Source organism: Grampus griseus, assembly GCF_964374135.1.
Source record: "Grampus griseus genome assembly, chromosome: 1".
NCBI classification, from domain to species: domain Eukaryota; kingdom Metazoa; phylum Chordata; class Mammalia; order Artiodactyla; family Delphinidae; genus Grampus; species Grampus griseus.
Window position 1 is genome coordinate 161,100,033 of NC_139017.1, and position 12,634 is coordinate 161,112,666.

The following is a 12,634-nucleotide window of genomic DNA, read 5'->3' on the forward strand; positions in this document are numbered from 1 at the left end:
TGTCTCAACAAGGATGGTTTGTCCACATTTGGGCCTCCTAGGAGGAGGATGTGGAACTGGTACTGCCAGAGAGGATCCACGTGGTGCAGGAGACCAGCCAGGAGGAGAAGCGAGCCCAGAACCGAAGCATAAACCACGTGGTCTGGGGCTGGCTCAGACTTGCAGTGAGAGACGTAGAGCCAGAACCCAAAGGCAATCAGGGGCTTTTGGGTCTAGGCTCCCCAGGATATGCCCAGACCCAGGCTTAGTGAAGCCTCTGGGACAGAGTGCCATTTGAAACCACCATGCAGAACTGAGTCCCTTCAGGACAGAAGCAGGACTTCCACAAAATAGAGGCCCTGTACTGATCCTGAGAAGTCCCCAGGTGTAGCTTGAAAGACCGTGGGCGGCAGACCACAGCCCCCATATGCGAGGATGTCCTTCCTTCTCTCTGCTGGCCTGAGTCCCAGCCCTAGGTCTGTACCGACAAGAGGGAGGGCTGTGCAGTGTGAGGCTTGCCTCTCCCAACACTGGGACTTCCATGGGACATGTCCCAGCCAGGGGCCCTGGAGAAATCCTCCCACACCTGTCAACCACAGACCGAGCACTAGTTCCCCCTCCAGGGCCAGGATCCTAAGAATAACATTAATAAAGAGAAGGGAGAGTAAAACAAGACTGGCCATTCCTGCTGGTATTTGTTGAAGCTGAGTTATGAGTACAAGAAGTTCTTCAAACTACTTTATACTAGTTTTTTTTTTATTGGAGTATAATTGCTTTACAATGTCATGTTAGTTTCTGCTGTACAGTGAAGTGAATCAGCTATATGTATACATAATATCTCCTTCCTCTTGGACCTCCCTCCCCTGCACATCCCACCCATCTAGGTCATCACAGAGCACCAAGCTGAGTTCCCTGTGCTATACAGCAGGTTCGCACTAGCTAGCTATTTTACACGTGGTAGCGTATTTATGTCAAGCCTAATCTCCCAGTTCATCCCACCCTCCCCTTCCCGCCCCACCCTCCCCCCCAACCCCGTGTCCACACGTCCATTCTCTATATCTGCGTTAGTTTCTTTACTCTTGGTTATGTTTTAAATTTTCCCTAATGGTATTAAAAAGCCCCGCGTTCCCCTGCCAAAGGCAGCCTCCCCAAGGGAATCAGCCCTGGCCTTGAAGAGCTACACTTTAGTGGGGCAAAAAGGTACAACAGTGCCTGAAATCTGCAAAGAGAGCCAACTTGTTAGTGCCCTGAAGGCTCAGAGAAGGAACTGGTATGTTAGGCTGGACTAAGCCTTGAAGGGTGAACAGAGTTTTGACAGATATGGAGGAAGGTCATTCCAGGCACGGGAAGGACACATGAAAGACACAGAGGGGGCTTGTTGGCAGAAGGAACTTAACATTTATTAGGCACTTAACACACGTCGTCATATTTAATCCTCTAACAAACCTGTGAGGTAGGACTCATTCTTATTTCACCATGAAGAGACTGAGACTCAGAGGCAGAGGATAGATCTGGGTTCCCACCTAGATTGCTTCCGTTCCAGCCTGTGCAGTGTGGGTGGGATGAGTCTTCCCTCTTCATCCACTAGGTTTCAGTGGCTCCCAGAGCAGGCATTGTTGTCAGAAAGGGCCCCATGGGTGGCAGACTTTTGGCTCTGTTCCTTCTAAAGGGCAAAGGGGATGGATTCAAGCCTGGATTGCAAGGTTTTCAGGCTGAGGAAGCAGCTCATGGAAAGCCTTGGAGGCCAGGTAGCCTGACCTTGTCCATGCTGCTATGGTTGGAGGATTTGGCCAGGGTGCTGCCTTGGAGAGCTAGCTTTGCTTGCTCAGAATAACCTGGGGATAGACCTGAAGGGACGATTCTGGAACGCCACTCTTGGTAAGAAAGCAGAGCCCAGCCCGTATCTCTGGAAGGGGGTCCGGATCTTTTAAGAGCTTTGTTAGAGTCTGGAATCCTTGTTATTTCCCCAAAGTGTGTACTTTGGTAGTCTCTGTTCCCTAAAAGTGATTAATAGTAAAACCCTCAGGGGAAGAAGGGGACGTCCATCTTGTGAATTCCTGTGTGTGACAAGCACTGCCTTTGATTTGTCATCTAATCCTTTCTAAAACCTTTGAGTTAGGTATTATTATCCCCAACTTACAGATGAGTCCACTGAGGCTTACAGAGATGAAGTGGGTTCCCCAGGGTCCCACAGCTGTACATAGTAGAGCTGAGATTCAAAACCAGTTTTGACCACAAAGCTTGCCCTGTTTTTGGCAGCTGGGATAATGCGATGGTTAGGAGGTGATCTTTTTCTGAGTGGTGCAGGCAGATCAGATAATACAGGGAGAGGGGAAAGTGTTGGGGCCTTCCCTGCAAAGGAAACCGCATGTGCAAAGCCCAGGGCTGCAGGTGGTTGGGAACCTGGGCAAAGTGGGTGGAGATGCTGTAGGACCAGATCAGATTGGACTGGGGGGAAAGGGTTCGGATTTTACCCTGTAGGCAGGGGGAGCCAGGGAAGGATTCTAGGAGGGCGGCAGGCAGGTCAAATCTGTATTTTAAAAAGATCCCCTGGGGCAATGTGGATGCTAAATCACACCCTACAGGCCTGAGACCCTCAAGATGGGTGGCACAATCTACACTAAAGATCCCGGAGCCTGAACCATGACAGTGATGGCAAACGGGGTGCGGGGCCTGTTCCCAGGAGAGAGGGCGCCTACTTCTGAACAGTGGGCAGCCCTCAGGAGGGCATGCCCCTCTCGGCCACTTCCCCATTCTCCCGTCCTATTCTGTGCCTTTCCTCTAGTTAGTGGGCTGGGCAGGGCTGCTTCCTACTGCTGGGTCAGAATCACTCTCATTAAAGCCATTTACAGTCTCCAGAGGTTTTGCCACACTGATGGTGCTTGTGAGTGTGGGATCACAGCCTTAACGCATAAGGTAGGACCTTCTGGGCCTGGCCTGAGGTGGTGGACAAGGCTGTTGGAACACTGAGCTGGCCTGGGGTTTACTGACTGAGCCACATCAGTTTCCCCTCCTGGACTTTAGGTTCCTGTCTTTGAAATGTACAAGATCAGCCTGACCTTACAAGGTTGCTTCACGGTTAATAATAAGTCATAGAAATAATAGTAATAGTAATAATAATATAATAAGCAATAGAAATAGGTCACAGCGTGTGAGCCCATACATATTGTAGGAATTCACATAATACATTAATCTTCACAACAACCCTGTGAGACATAAACTATTATTATCCCCATTTTATAGATGGGAAACTGAGGCTGAGAGAGATGTGTGACTACAGTCTGCTGAACATTCCTCAAGGGAGGCAGTTGGAAACAACGGGCAACATCTCGTCCTTGTTGGTGGACCTTGCCCTGGGTGGGCAGGGCCTTCAGGCTGGTTCTTCCACAGTCGGCCAGGATTCTGAGAGGGGAGAAGCTCAGTTTTTTCTTTCTTTCTCCAGGGACTTGGGGATTTTTTTTTTTTTTTTTTTGAGCACCTCACAGCCAAATCCCCACCATCCTCAGGACCAGCTGCTCATCTCCCAAACAAGCTTCAGTTTAGTAGACCTGTACTCCTGTCCGGGGAAGCTCTGGGAGATGAGAAAACACAGACCAAGTTGAGGGTCAGTTCCTGCTTCTTCACTTCATTCTAGCACTCAGCTCTCCAGTCAATTCCTAGAAAGAGCCCAGCTCTCCCTTGCCTCAGGGCTCCTCCCTCACTTACTGGTTTCATTTAACTTCTCTAGGCCTCAGTCTCAACATCAGTAAAATGGAATAATACTACTATAAGAAGTGCCCAATCAATGCTGGATACTGTTCCTTCTGCCTAGATCTCTACTCTTAGCTCAGCTCTTCCTCCTCCTCCTCCAGGTCTCAGATCAAAGGCCATCTCTTGAGAGAGGCCTTCCTTGACCACCTGCTCTAAAGGAGGCCCCCATCACCCTCAGGCCCATCTTCCAGATCTGTGGTCTTCATAGCACTTACAACTGGAAATCATTTAGTTCCACTTACAGGTTTTTTCTCTTCCCCTAGACCCTAGGACTGCTTTTCTGTCATGTTCACTGTTGTATTCCCAGAGCCCAGATCAGAGTAGATGCTCATTTTATTTTATTTATTTATTTTTTGGCCACACATGCAGCTTGCAGAATCTTAGTTTCCCGACCAGGGATTGAACTGGGGCCCGCGGCAGTGAAAGCCCAGAGTCCTAACCACTGGACCGCCAGGGAATTCCCGATGCTCATTTTAAAGCATTTTTTTTTTTTTTTTTTGCGGTACGCGGGCCTCTCACTGTTGTGGCCTTTCCCGTTGCGGAGCACAGGCTCCGGACGTGCAGGCTCAGCGGCCATGGCTCACGGGCCCAGCCGCTCCGCAGCATGTGGGATCCTCCCGGACCAGGGCACGAACCCGTGTCCCCTGCATCGGCAGGCAGACTCTCAACCACTGCGCCACCAGGGAAGCCCGGTTGTGCTCTTTTTGCTGTGGCAACTGCCCATGCCCTGCCCATGCCTGCTGGCACAATGACACCCCCAAGATACCCCCTCTACACCTGCTGAGATCCTTCCTTCCATAAAGCCTTCTTGCATTGCTGCTAGACATCTTGTGCCTAGCAGTTTCTGCTGCAGCTTAAGTTCCCCAGGAGGCAGATTCTGAGCGGGAACTCAGTGTGCAGACTTTTACAAGGGGATTCTTGAGGTCAATACTTGCTTGCGGGGAGGAAGGGAAGAAAGGATTGAGCATGAGAATTTAGCTGTGATGTTGTCGTAACAGTGGCCTCAAGTGACCCCAGGGAGAGTGATGAAGCTGGGTTTTTCCTTCAGAGCTGTCTAGAGTTGAGACAAGAGGGCCAGGCCTTTGGATAGTGCCCCCGCCCCACAATAGACAGAACAGATTGACGCTGGATTGTGGGCTGCTCCGGATGGGTGGGCAGTTCCCAGAGAGATTAAACTGAGCTCCACCACCAGGCAGCACTCCCAGCAGCTGGGAGGTGCAGTGGGGAGGAGGGGAGATGTTGGTGGCTAATCACAGTGTCCACCGTGTGCCCAACAGATGAGCTGTTCATATTCATCCCTGCCTCTCAGATCCAGATCCAGTCCCTGGCTTTGGAGTAGGGGCACTGGGCAGCAACCTGGGTTTGAGGGCACACTTTCTCATCCAAACCTGAGGACCTAAGGAGGCTCCAAGGCTGGCTTAGCCTGAAATTCCCTGCACCTGTCCTGGCCTGTGCAGCAGCGTCCAAATGCTGAGTGGTTCAGCATCTGAGCCCAGGGACGCTGCCAGAAATGGCCACATCCCGGACAAGGGAGGAAAGAGCAGTGATGACAGTTCTTGCCATTCGAGTCTCATTGTGTGGGAGGCTCTGGCTGAGCGTAGCCCATTCATCATCTCATTCGTGCCCACAACCCCCTGTGAGGCAGGATCTTCTATGAGTTTCTCTGACCATGGAGGAAACAGGCTCAAGGACAGGAAGTTGCACACCTGGCCTCTTAGATCTTTCTAGTAGAAAGGGGCTGAGCTCTTGAGACCCCCAAATCCAGGAGACAAGACTGTACCAGGATACTGTTTATATTAACCCTCAGGATAGATTCTGCCGTATGCCCTCCAGAGAGATACTAACACTCCCCATCTCACCACCACTTATGAGGTCCACACTGCTTTAACCCTTTCCCTCCCAGAGTCAACACTTGCATGGGCCCGGGTGCTGTGTGCTGCTGGGGGGCCTGGGGATTTGGGTGTTCTGGATGAGCCGGACACCCCCCCAGTCCTCCTCCAGTTTGATGTCCCCCTGCTGCAGGGCCTGCTGGATGGCATCAGTGAGGGTGTTGAAGGCCAGGTCCACGTTGCAGTTATTTTTGGCGGAGGTCTCCATGAAGGCCATGCCCAGGGAAGCAGCCAGCTCCTCTGCCTCCTGGGCCGAGACACAACGGGTGCTCTGCAGGTCACTCTTGTGGCCAACCAGCAGGAAGATCGCCTTGTCGGGGCCCTGAGTGGCCATGACCTCCTGGTGCCAGTCTTGGATGTGTTCAAAGGACTTCCTGTTTGTCACATCAAAGACCAGCAGGACACCCACCACATTCCGGTAAAAGGACCTGGTGATGCACCTGACGGTGGGAGGGAGTAAGTTGGGAGGGGCTTATGCCTTCAAGACACCCGACGCAAGACCACGCCCTCTGTACACTGACTGCCTCACACCCCCAAAGCTCATTTCACACTGCCCTGTGCTTCTCTTTCCCCGTATCTGTCTCTCCCAAGTGACTGTGTGCTCCCCAGTTAGTCAGCAGTTTGATTCCCGTACACTCCTGACCATTCCTCCATTCCTAGAGGAAGCCTCATGTTTTCCTGATCTCAGGCCTTTTTTTCCCCACTCTCTGCCTGGCAAACTCCTACACATCCTTCATGGCCAACACGAATCTCTCTTCCTCTCACATCTCCTTTACACCTCCCTCTCTGACCTCTTGTGGGCTCTCTCAGCACCCAGGTCATTCATGCCTCCAAGTTTCAATATCGAACATCCCTCTGGGGAGGGCGCCAGGTCTTTATTTTTGTTTGTTTGTTTTTTGTGTTTTTGGTTTGTTTGGCCGCGCCAGGAGTCATGAGGGATCTTAGTTCCCCCACCAGGGATCGAACCCGTGCCCCCTGCGTTGGAAGGCGGTTTCTTAACTACTGGACCGCCAGGGAAGTCCCAACCTGCTGTTATGTGTAGGATGAAGGACTCAAGAGTGAAGGACCCAGGTCCAGGGCAGAGACCCCCAGCTCTCTACTTGGGCCACTGAGGCTGACCCCTCTGAGGGATCCCCATGCCCAGGTGGACCAGTACTGACCCCGCCCCAGCCAGAGGCCCCTCACGCCAGCCCCTTCTCGTCCCTCCCCGCCCCACCTCCCACCCACCGCGCACCTGAAGCGCTCTTGGCCCGCCGTGTCCCAGAGCTGCAGCTTCACGCGCGGCCCGGCCCGCAGCTGCAGAGTGCGGCTGTAGAACTCGACGCCCACCGTGGGCACCGACTCGAGCTCCGGTTCGGGTTCCGGGATCCCAGGCGCGCCCGCCATGTAGCGCTGCAGCAGCGATGTCTTGCCCACGGCCGCGTCCCCCAGCAGCGCGATCCGAAACTGGTAGCGGCAGCCCCCCGCCTCCATGTCGGACGTCTGGCCTCCCGGGGCCCAGCCACCAACTATGCGGTCCCGCCCCCGCCCAGTCGCAGGGCCCCGCCCCCGCCTCAGGGCGGCCGCTGAGCCACCCAGACCCGGGACTGGAGAACCTGGGGCGTCTTCAGCACCGGGGGTGGGCCCGGACCCCGAGGAAACCACCGGGCCCGGTGGAAACACCTGGACAAGTCACTTCCTTGCTCCGAGCCTCAGTTTCCTCCTCTGTAAAATGGAGATGATAGCCCTTACTTCAAGGATGAAGAGATTAACCTAGATAATGTGGGGAGAAGGACTAGGGAGGACCGATAACCAAACGTGCACTGGCCTGGGACCAGCAGCACCAGAGCGTCCACTGTATTCATCCGTTGGGGTGGCTTCTCTCTGCAGCCCCACTCTCTATTAGTCCCCCAGTCGGGCCCCTGCTGCTGCTGGACCCGGAGACACCCCTGAAGAAAGTTGGTTTATAGGTGCTCTTTCCCCGCAAGGTGCCCCTTTCCTGGACCCCCACTGGCCCTGGCCTGGGGCCTCCCGTTCAGTGTTCAGGGTCAACGTTCAACAGCACCCACTGCTTCCTCCCCTCCTGCCTGCACAGGGCCCCAGGGCCCAGAGAGGGACTTGCACACAGGCAGCAGACCACTGCGATTCCAGAGGGAGTGCAGTTTGCTTGTGAACTGGACAGCTAACATTAATGAGGTGAGATGGTCAGTTCCTTATGCTCTGGGACAGCAACCCTTTGAGAAGGCCAGAGTGTGCCCATTTTAGAGCTGAGGAGACTGAAGCTCAGATGTGTGGCTCGTCTCGGGTCACAGTAGGGCTGGGCCTCACATCCAGATTTGTCTCACTCTTCATTACCCCTTGATGTCACAAAAGGGGACCGCAAAGCAAGTTCCCAAAGGACCAGGGCTAAGTGGTCAGGTCCCACTTGGATTAGGGGCAAGGGTAAAGCAGGTACATCTGCATTCAAGATGTACTCCACTCTTTCCAGTCTGGCCTTCTTGACACCCAGGACATAAAGGCTGGAGCTCCGGTCGGTCCCAAACAGCTTGCCTGTTGGTTTAATCCCACTATCCCACTGTGGGCGGGTGTTACCAGTTTAACTTGTTGTGGCAAATTGGCAGTGGGAAGCAGTTCTCACTAATGCAAACCATCATATCATCACATTTCCTCCTTACACAACCTTGTGAGTAGGTGTTAGTCTGCCCAGTGTTGCTGTTGTTGTTGTTTAATATTTATTTATTTGGCTGCATTGGGTCTTCGTTGTGGCACGCGGGCTTCTCTCTAGTTGCAGTGTGCCGGCTCTAGAGTGTGCAGGCTTAGTTGCCCGCGGCACGTGGGATCTTAATTCCCCGACCAGGGATTGAACCCATGTCCCCTGCATTGGAAGGCGGATTCTTAACTACTGGACCACCAGGGAAGTCCCTGCCCAGTGGGTTTTTTTTGTTTGTTTTTTTGTTTTTTGCGGTACGCGGGCCTCTCACTGTTGTGGCCTCTCCCGTTGCAGAGCACAGGCTCCGGATGCGCACGCTCAGCGGCCATGGCTCACGGGCCCAGCCGCTCTGCGGCACGTGGGATCTTCCCAGACCGGGCCACGAACCCGTGTCCCCTGCATCGGCAGGCGGACTCTCAACCACTGCGCCACCAGGGAAGCCCCCCTGCCCAGTGTTTTTTACAGATGAGAAAACTGATGCTAAGAGAAGTTAAGTAACCAGCCCAAGATCACTCAGCACGAAGACAGACTAGCTGCAAGTCTGTTTCTGGCTGGACAGTTTGGGGACCTGGGAAGGCCCAGGTTTTCTTGTGGCTAACTCTAAGCAAATCTGTGAGAAGACATTCTGTTAGGTCTCCTAGTAATCCTGGCTTTTGGTCACCTGCACTAGCCTGAAGGGTCCCAAGTCTCTGCTTGCCTCCACCTCCAGGAGCGGGGGGGGTGGGTGGGGTGGGGAGGGCATCAGCTAGGGTATGTGTGTTGGGGAAGAAACCCGCCCGGCCAGCTCTGCCCAAACCAGGAAGGTCTGCCCCACTCCCACCTGCCCCACTAATTCTTCCATCGGGATGTTCTTATCACCTTGCTCTGTTCAGCTGGAAAAACAGTTTTTGCATCAGGGCTGTGCAGATCTTCCTCCGCCCATTCCACCCCCGCCTTTCTTTACCCACCACTGGTGCTCCAGCCATGCTGAACATCTTGCCTCTTCTCAGCCCTCTGCCAGGAACACTCCCCTTCTGCTCGTCAAAGGGTAACTAACCCCTACTTCACTGGCCAGTGAGGTCACAGGCCCTTTTGTCCACTGTCTCCCTTCTAGGCTCAGGCCTCTTGAGAACAAGGACCAGTGGCTGTATCCTCAGTGCTTGGCACAAAGTAGAACTTGGTAAATATTTATGGTTGAATGAATAAAAGTGGATAAATGCTATTCGTTCATTCATTCACTCATTTATTCATTCAAACACCACAACAGAGCTGGGCTGAGGGAGCTACGGGGTCAGAGAAGACCTCTTGGAGAAGGTGAAGCTGAAGTTGGGTCTCCAAGAACAAGTGGGAGCCGGGGAGGTCAGGGAGGAAGCGCACTCCATGCTGGGGCAGCTGGGCAAAGGCAGAGGCATGAAACAGCTTGAAAGGTAGTTTGAACCCAGACGTCCCAGAAGCCTTTGCAGTCAGCATGTGGGCAGAGTGCACTGTCAGCATCGGACTCCTTGAACTTCCTCTCCTAGACGTTCCTGCTGCGGGTTGGGGTCATGTGCCTGTCCCTGACTGTACCTGGTGCTGGAATCCAGATGTCAGCTGACTTTGCCATGGACTCCCTATGTGACGCAGGGGGCAAGTCATTTCCCTTCTCCAACCCTGCTTCCCCTTCCGCTAAGTGAGGCAAATCATGGCACCCACCTCACAGGATGGTTCTGGGGTTACTGTGTATCGTAGCAGGTGCACATTTGCATTAGACAGATCTTAGTTTTAGTTCCAAATGATGCTTACTAGCTATGTGGCCTTGGCCAAGTTTTATTCATTCATTAATTCATTCACTTAGTAATTATTTCAATAAATGCTGGCCATCTTTTACATACTTGGCACTTAAACAGCCGTGGGGAAAAAAGACACAATTCCTTTTCTTGAAGAGCTCACTTGTAATGGGGAAGACAGAAAATAAACTCATATAAAATGTGATGACAGGGAGCAATAAGTGTTATAAGTAACAAGCCATAGCTTGAAGGGTGGCAGGGTGCTATATCAAAATAGGGTGGTCCGGGGATTTCCCTGGTGGTCCAGTGGTTAAGATTTTGCCTTCCAATGTAGGGGGCGCAGGTTTGATCCCTGGTTGGGGAGATAAGATCCCACAGTCCTTGCAGCAAAAATAACCCCAAATCATAAAACAGAAGCAATATTGTAACCAGTTCAATCAAGACTTTAAAAATGGTCCACATCAAAAAAAAAAAAATCTTAAAAAAAAAAAAATAGGGTGGTCCGAGGAGGTGACATTTGAACAGAAAAACAGGGGAAGAGAGGGAGCGAGCAGCGTGGTTGTCTGTGATATACAGCGAGGACAGGTCCAGGCAGGAAGAACAGCAAGAGTGAAGGCCCTGAGGTTGGAGCAGGCAAGGGATGCGCCAAGAGCACAGAGGCCAGAGAGAGGGAGCTGAATGAATGGGGAGCAAGTGGTGAGCAATGAGAGCAATCACCTGTGGCTTCAGAGGCCCATCATGGGGACTTCAACTTTTATTCCAAATGTGGGATCTTCCCGGACCGGGGCATGAACCCATGTCCCCCGCATCGGCAGGCGGACCCTCAACCACTGCACCACCAGGGAAGCCCATGGTCAACTGATTGCCAAAGCAATTGGATGGAAAACGATGATCTTTTACAAAATTGAAGGTGGAACAATTGGATAGGCAATAAGCAATAAATAAAAAACCAAACCTTGATTCCTACCTCACATGATACACAAAAATTAACTCAAAATGTATCACAGATCTAAATATAAGAGCTAAATGAGCCTTAGTCTCATTATTTTAGAGACTTACAGTTTCATTTTTTTCCCATTTATTTATGGCTGGGTTGGGTCTTCGTTGCTGTGCGCAAGCTTTCTCTAGTTGCAGTGAGCGGGGGCTACTCTTCATTGCAGTGCGCGGGCTTCTCATTTCAGTGGCTTCACTTGTTTCGGAGCTCGGGCTCTAGGCGCGCGGGCTTCAGTAGTTGTGGCACGCGGGCTCAGTAGTTGTGACTCACGGGCTTAGTTGCTCCGCGGCATGTGAGATCCTCCCAAACCGGTGTCCCCTGCATTGGCAGGCGGATTTTTAACCACTGGACCACCAGGGAAGTCCAGAAATAGTCAGATTCTTGACGCATCTTAAGGGTGAACACAGGATTTGCTGATGCATTGGAAGTGGGATATTAGAAGAAGAGGGGTCCTGGGTCACCCTAAGGACTTACTGAGATGGGGAAAAGCAGGTCTAGAGGAGGAAAGACTGTGTTCTGAGAAGCCTATTAATAAATAACCATCCAAGTGTAGATGTCACGGAAGCAGCAGGATATCAAGTCTGGAGCTCAGAAGAAAAGCGGAAACACATTTGGAAGTCATCAGAAAGTTTCTTAACCCTCATACAGTCTGTCGCCTTCTCCACAAAATGGGAATAATAGTAACACTTCTTAAAGTGTAAGTAAGGATAAAAACGTTTTAAAGTGTATGTAAGGATGAAAACTGATGAATAGATTAAGCACAGAATAGGTGCTTAATTCTTGACAATTACTACGTTTTTATATTGACGCTTATTCATTCTATGGACAAAACGTGCACATGGCACAGTGATTATGCGTGTGCTGTTTGAGGTGGACTTCCGCATTCCAGTCCTTACCTCACTTGCTAGCTGTGTGATCCATTCCTCAGTTTCCTTATGTGTGAAAAAGGCATAATTATAATACCCACACACAGGGTTAATGAAAACTAGCTGAGATAATGGAGCACAGTGTACTTAGCAAGCACTCAATAAAATTTATCTATCAGCGGAAGAGATGAGGCTTGAATAAATAATGCATTCATCTCATGAGTAATCAGTCGCCTCTTACTTTTGGGAAGGAAGGCCTCCCAAAGATCCCTCTCCGAGAAGACCTCACAGAGCTCCTCCCCGAAATCACTCAGTCGTTGCTCCTCCACGTGCCCACGGCGGTCTGAACGCAGCCCTTTCTCAGCTCACAGGGTTAACGGTTAACTTCTCGATGTTGAAAGTCTTCCCCGGACTGAACTCCAGATGGCACAGCGGTATCTGTGAGCCCAGTGCCCGGTATTGGACATTCACTGAATGCTGAAGGAAGGAGGAGGAACCTCTTCCGGTCCGGAAGAAACCACAAGGTATCTCCATCTGAGTGAAAAGGGTCTCGCCCCGCACGCGCTTGGGGCTGGGAGCCAGACACGCGGCCCGCGCTGGTGGCGAAAGAACTACAATTCCCAGCAGTCTGCGCGGCGCGCAGCTCCAACTGTCAGGCGCGGCCGCGAAGGGCGGGACCTATATAAACCCCTTCTCGGCGCGCAGCTACCCTTTTCTCCGGT

The 12,634-nt window shown here is 52.0% G+C and overlaps 1 protein-coding gene across 1 annotated transcript; it reads right to left on the reverse strand.

Annotated features, from left to right (window-relative positions):
* Positions 1 to 5,634: 5,634 nt before the first annotated feature.
* On the reverse strand, positions 5,635 to 7,091 carry RAB42 (RAB42, member RAS oncogene family; the record flags this gene model as incomplete). The annotated part of the gene is made up of 2 exons (XM_082674299.1): positions 5,635 to 6,058; positions 6,853 to 7,091. The coding sequence occupies 2 exons, from the start codon at positions 7,089 to 7,091 to the stop codon at positions 5,635 to 5,637; spliced, it is 663 nt and encodes a 220-aa protein (XP_082530425.1).
* Positions 7,092 to 12,634: the final 5,543 nt, after the last annotated feature.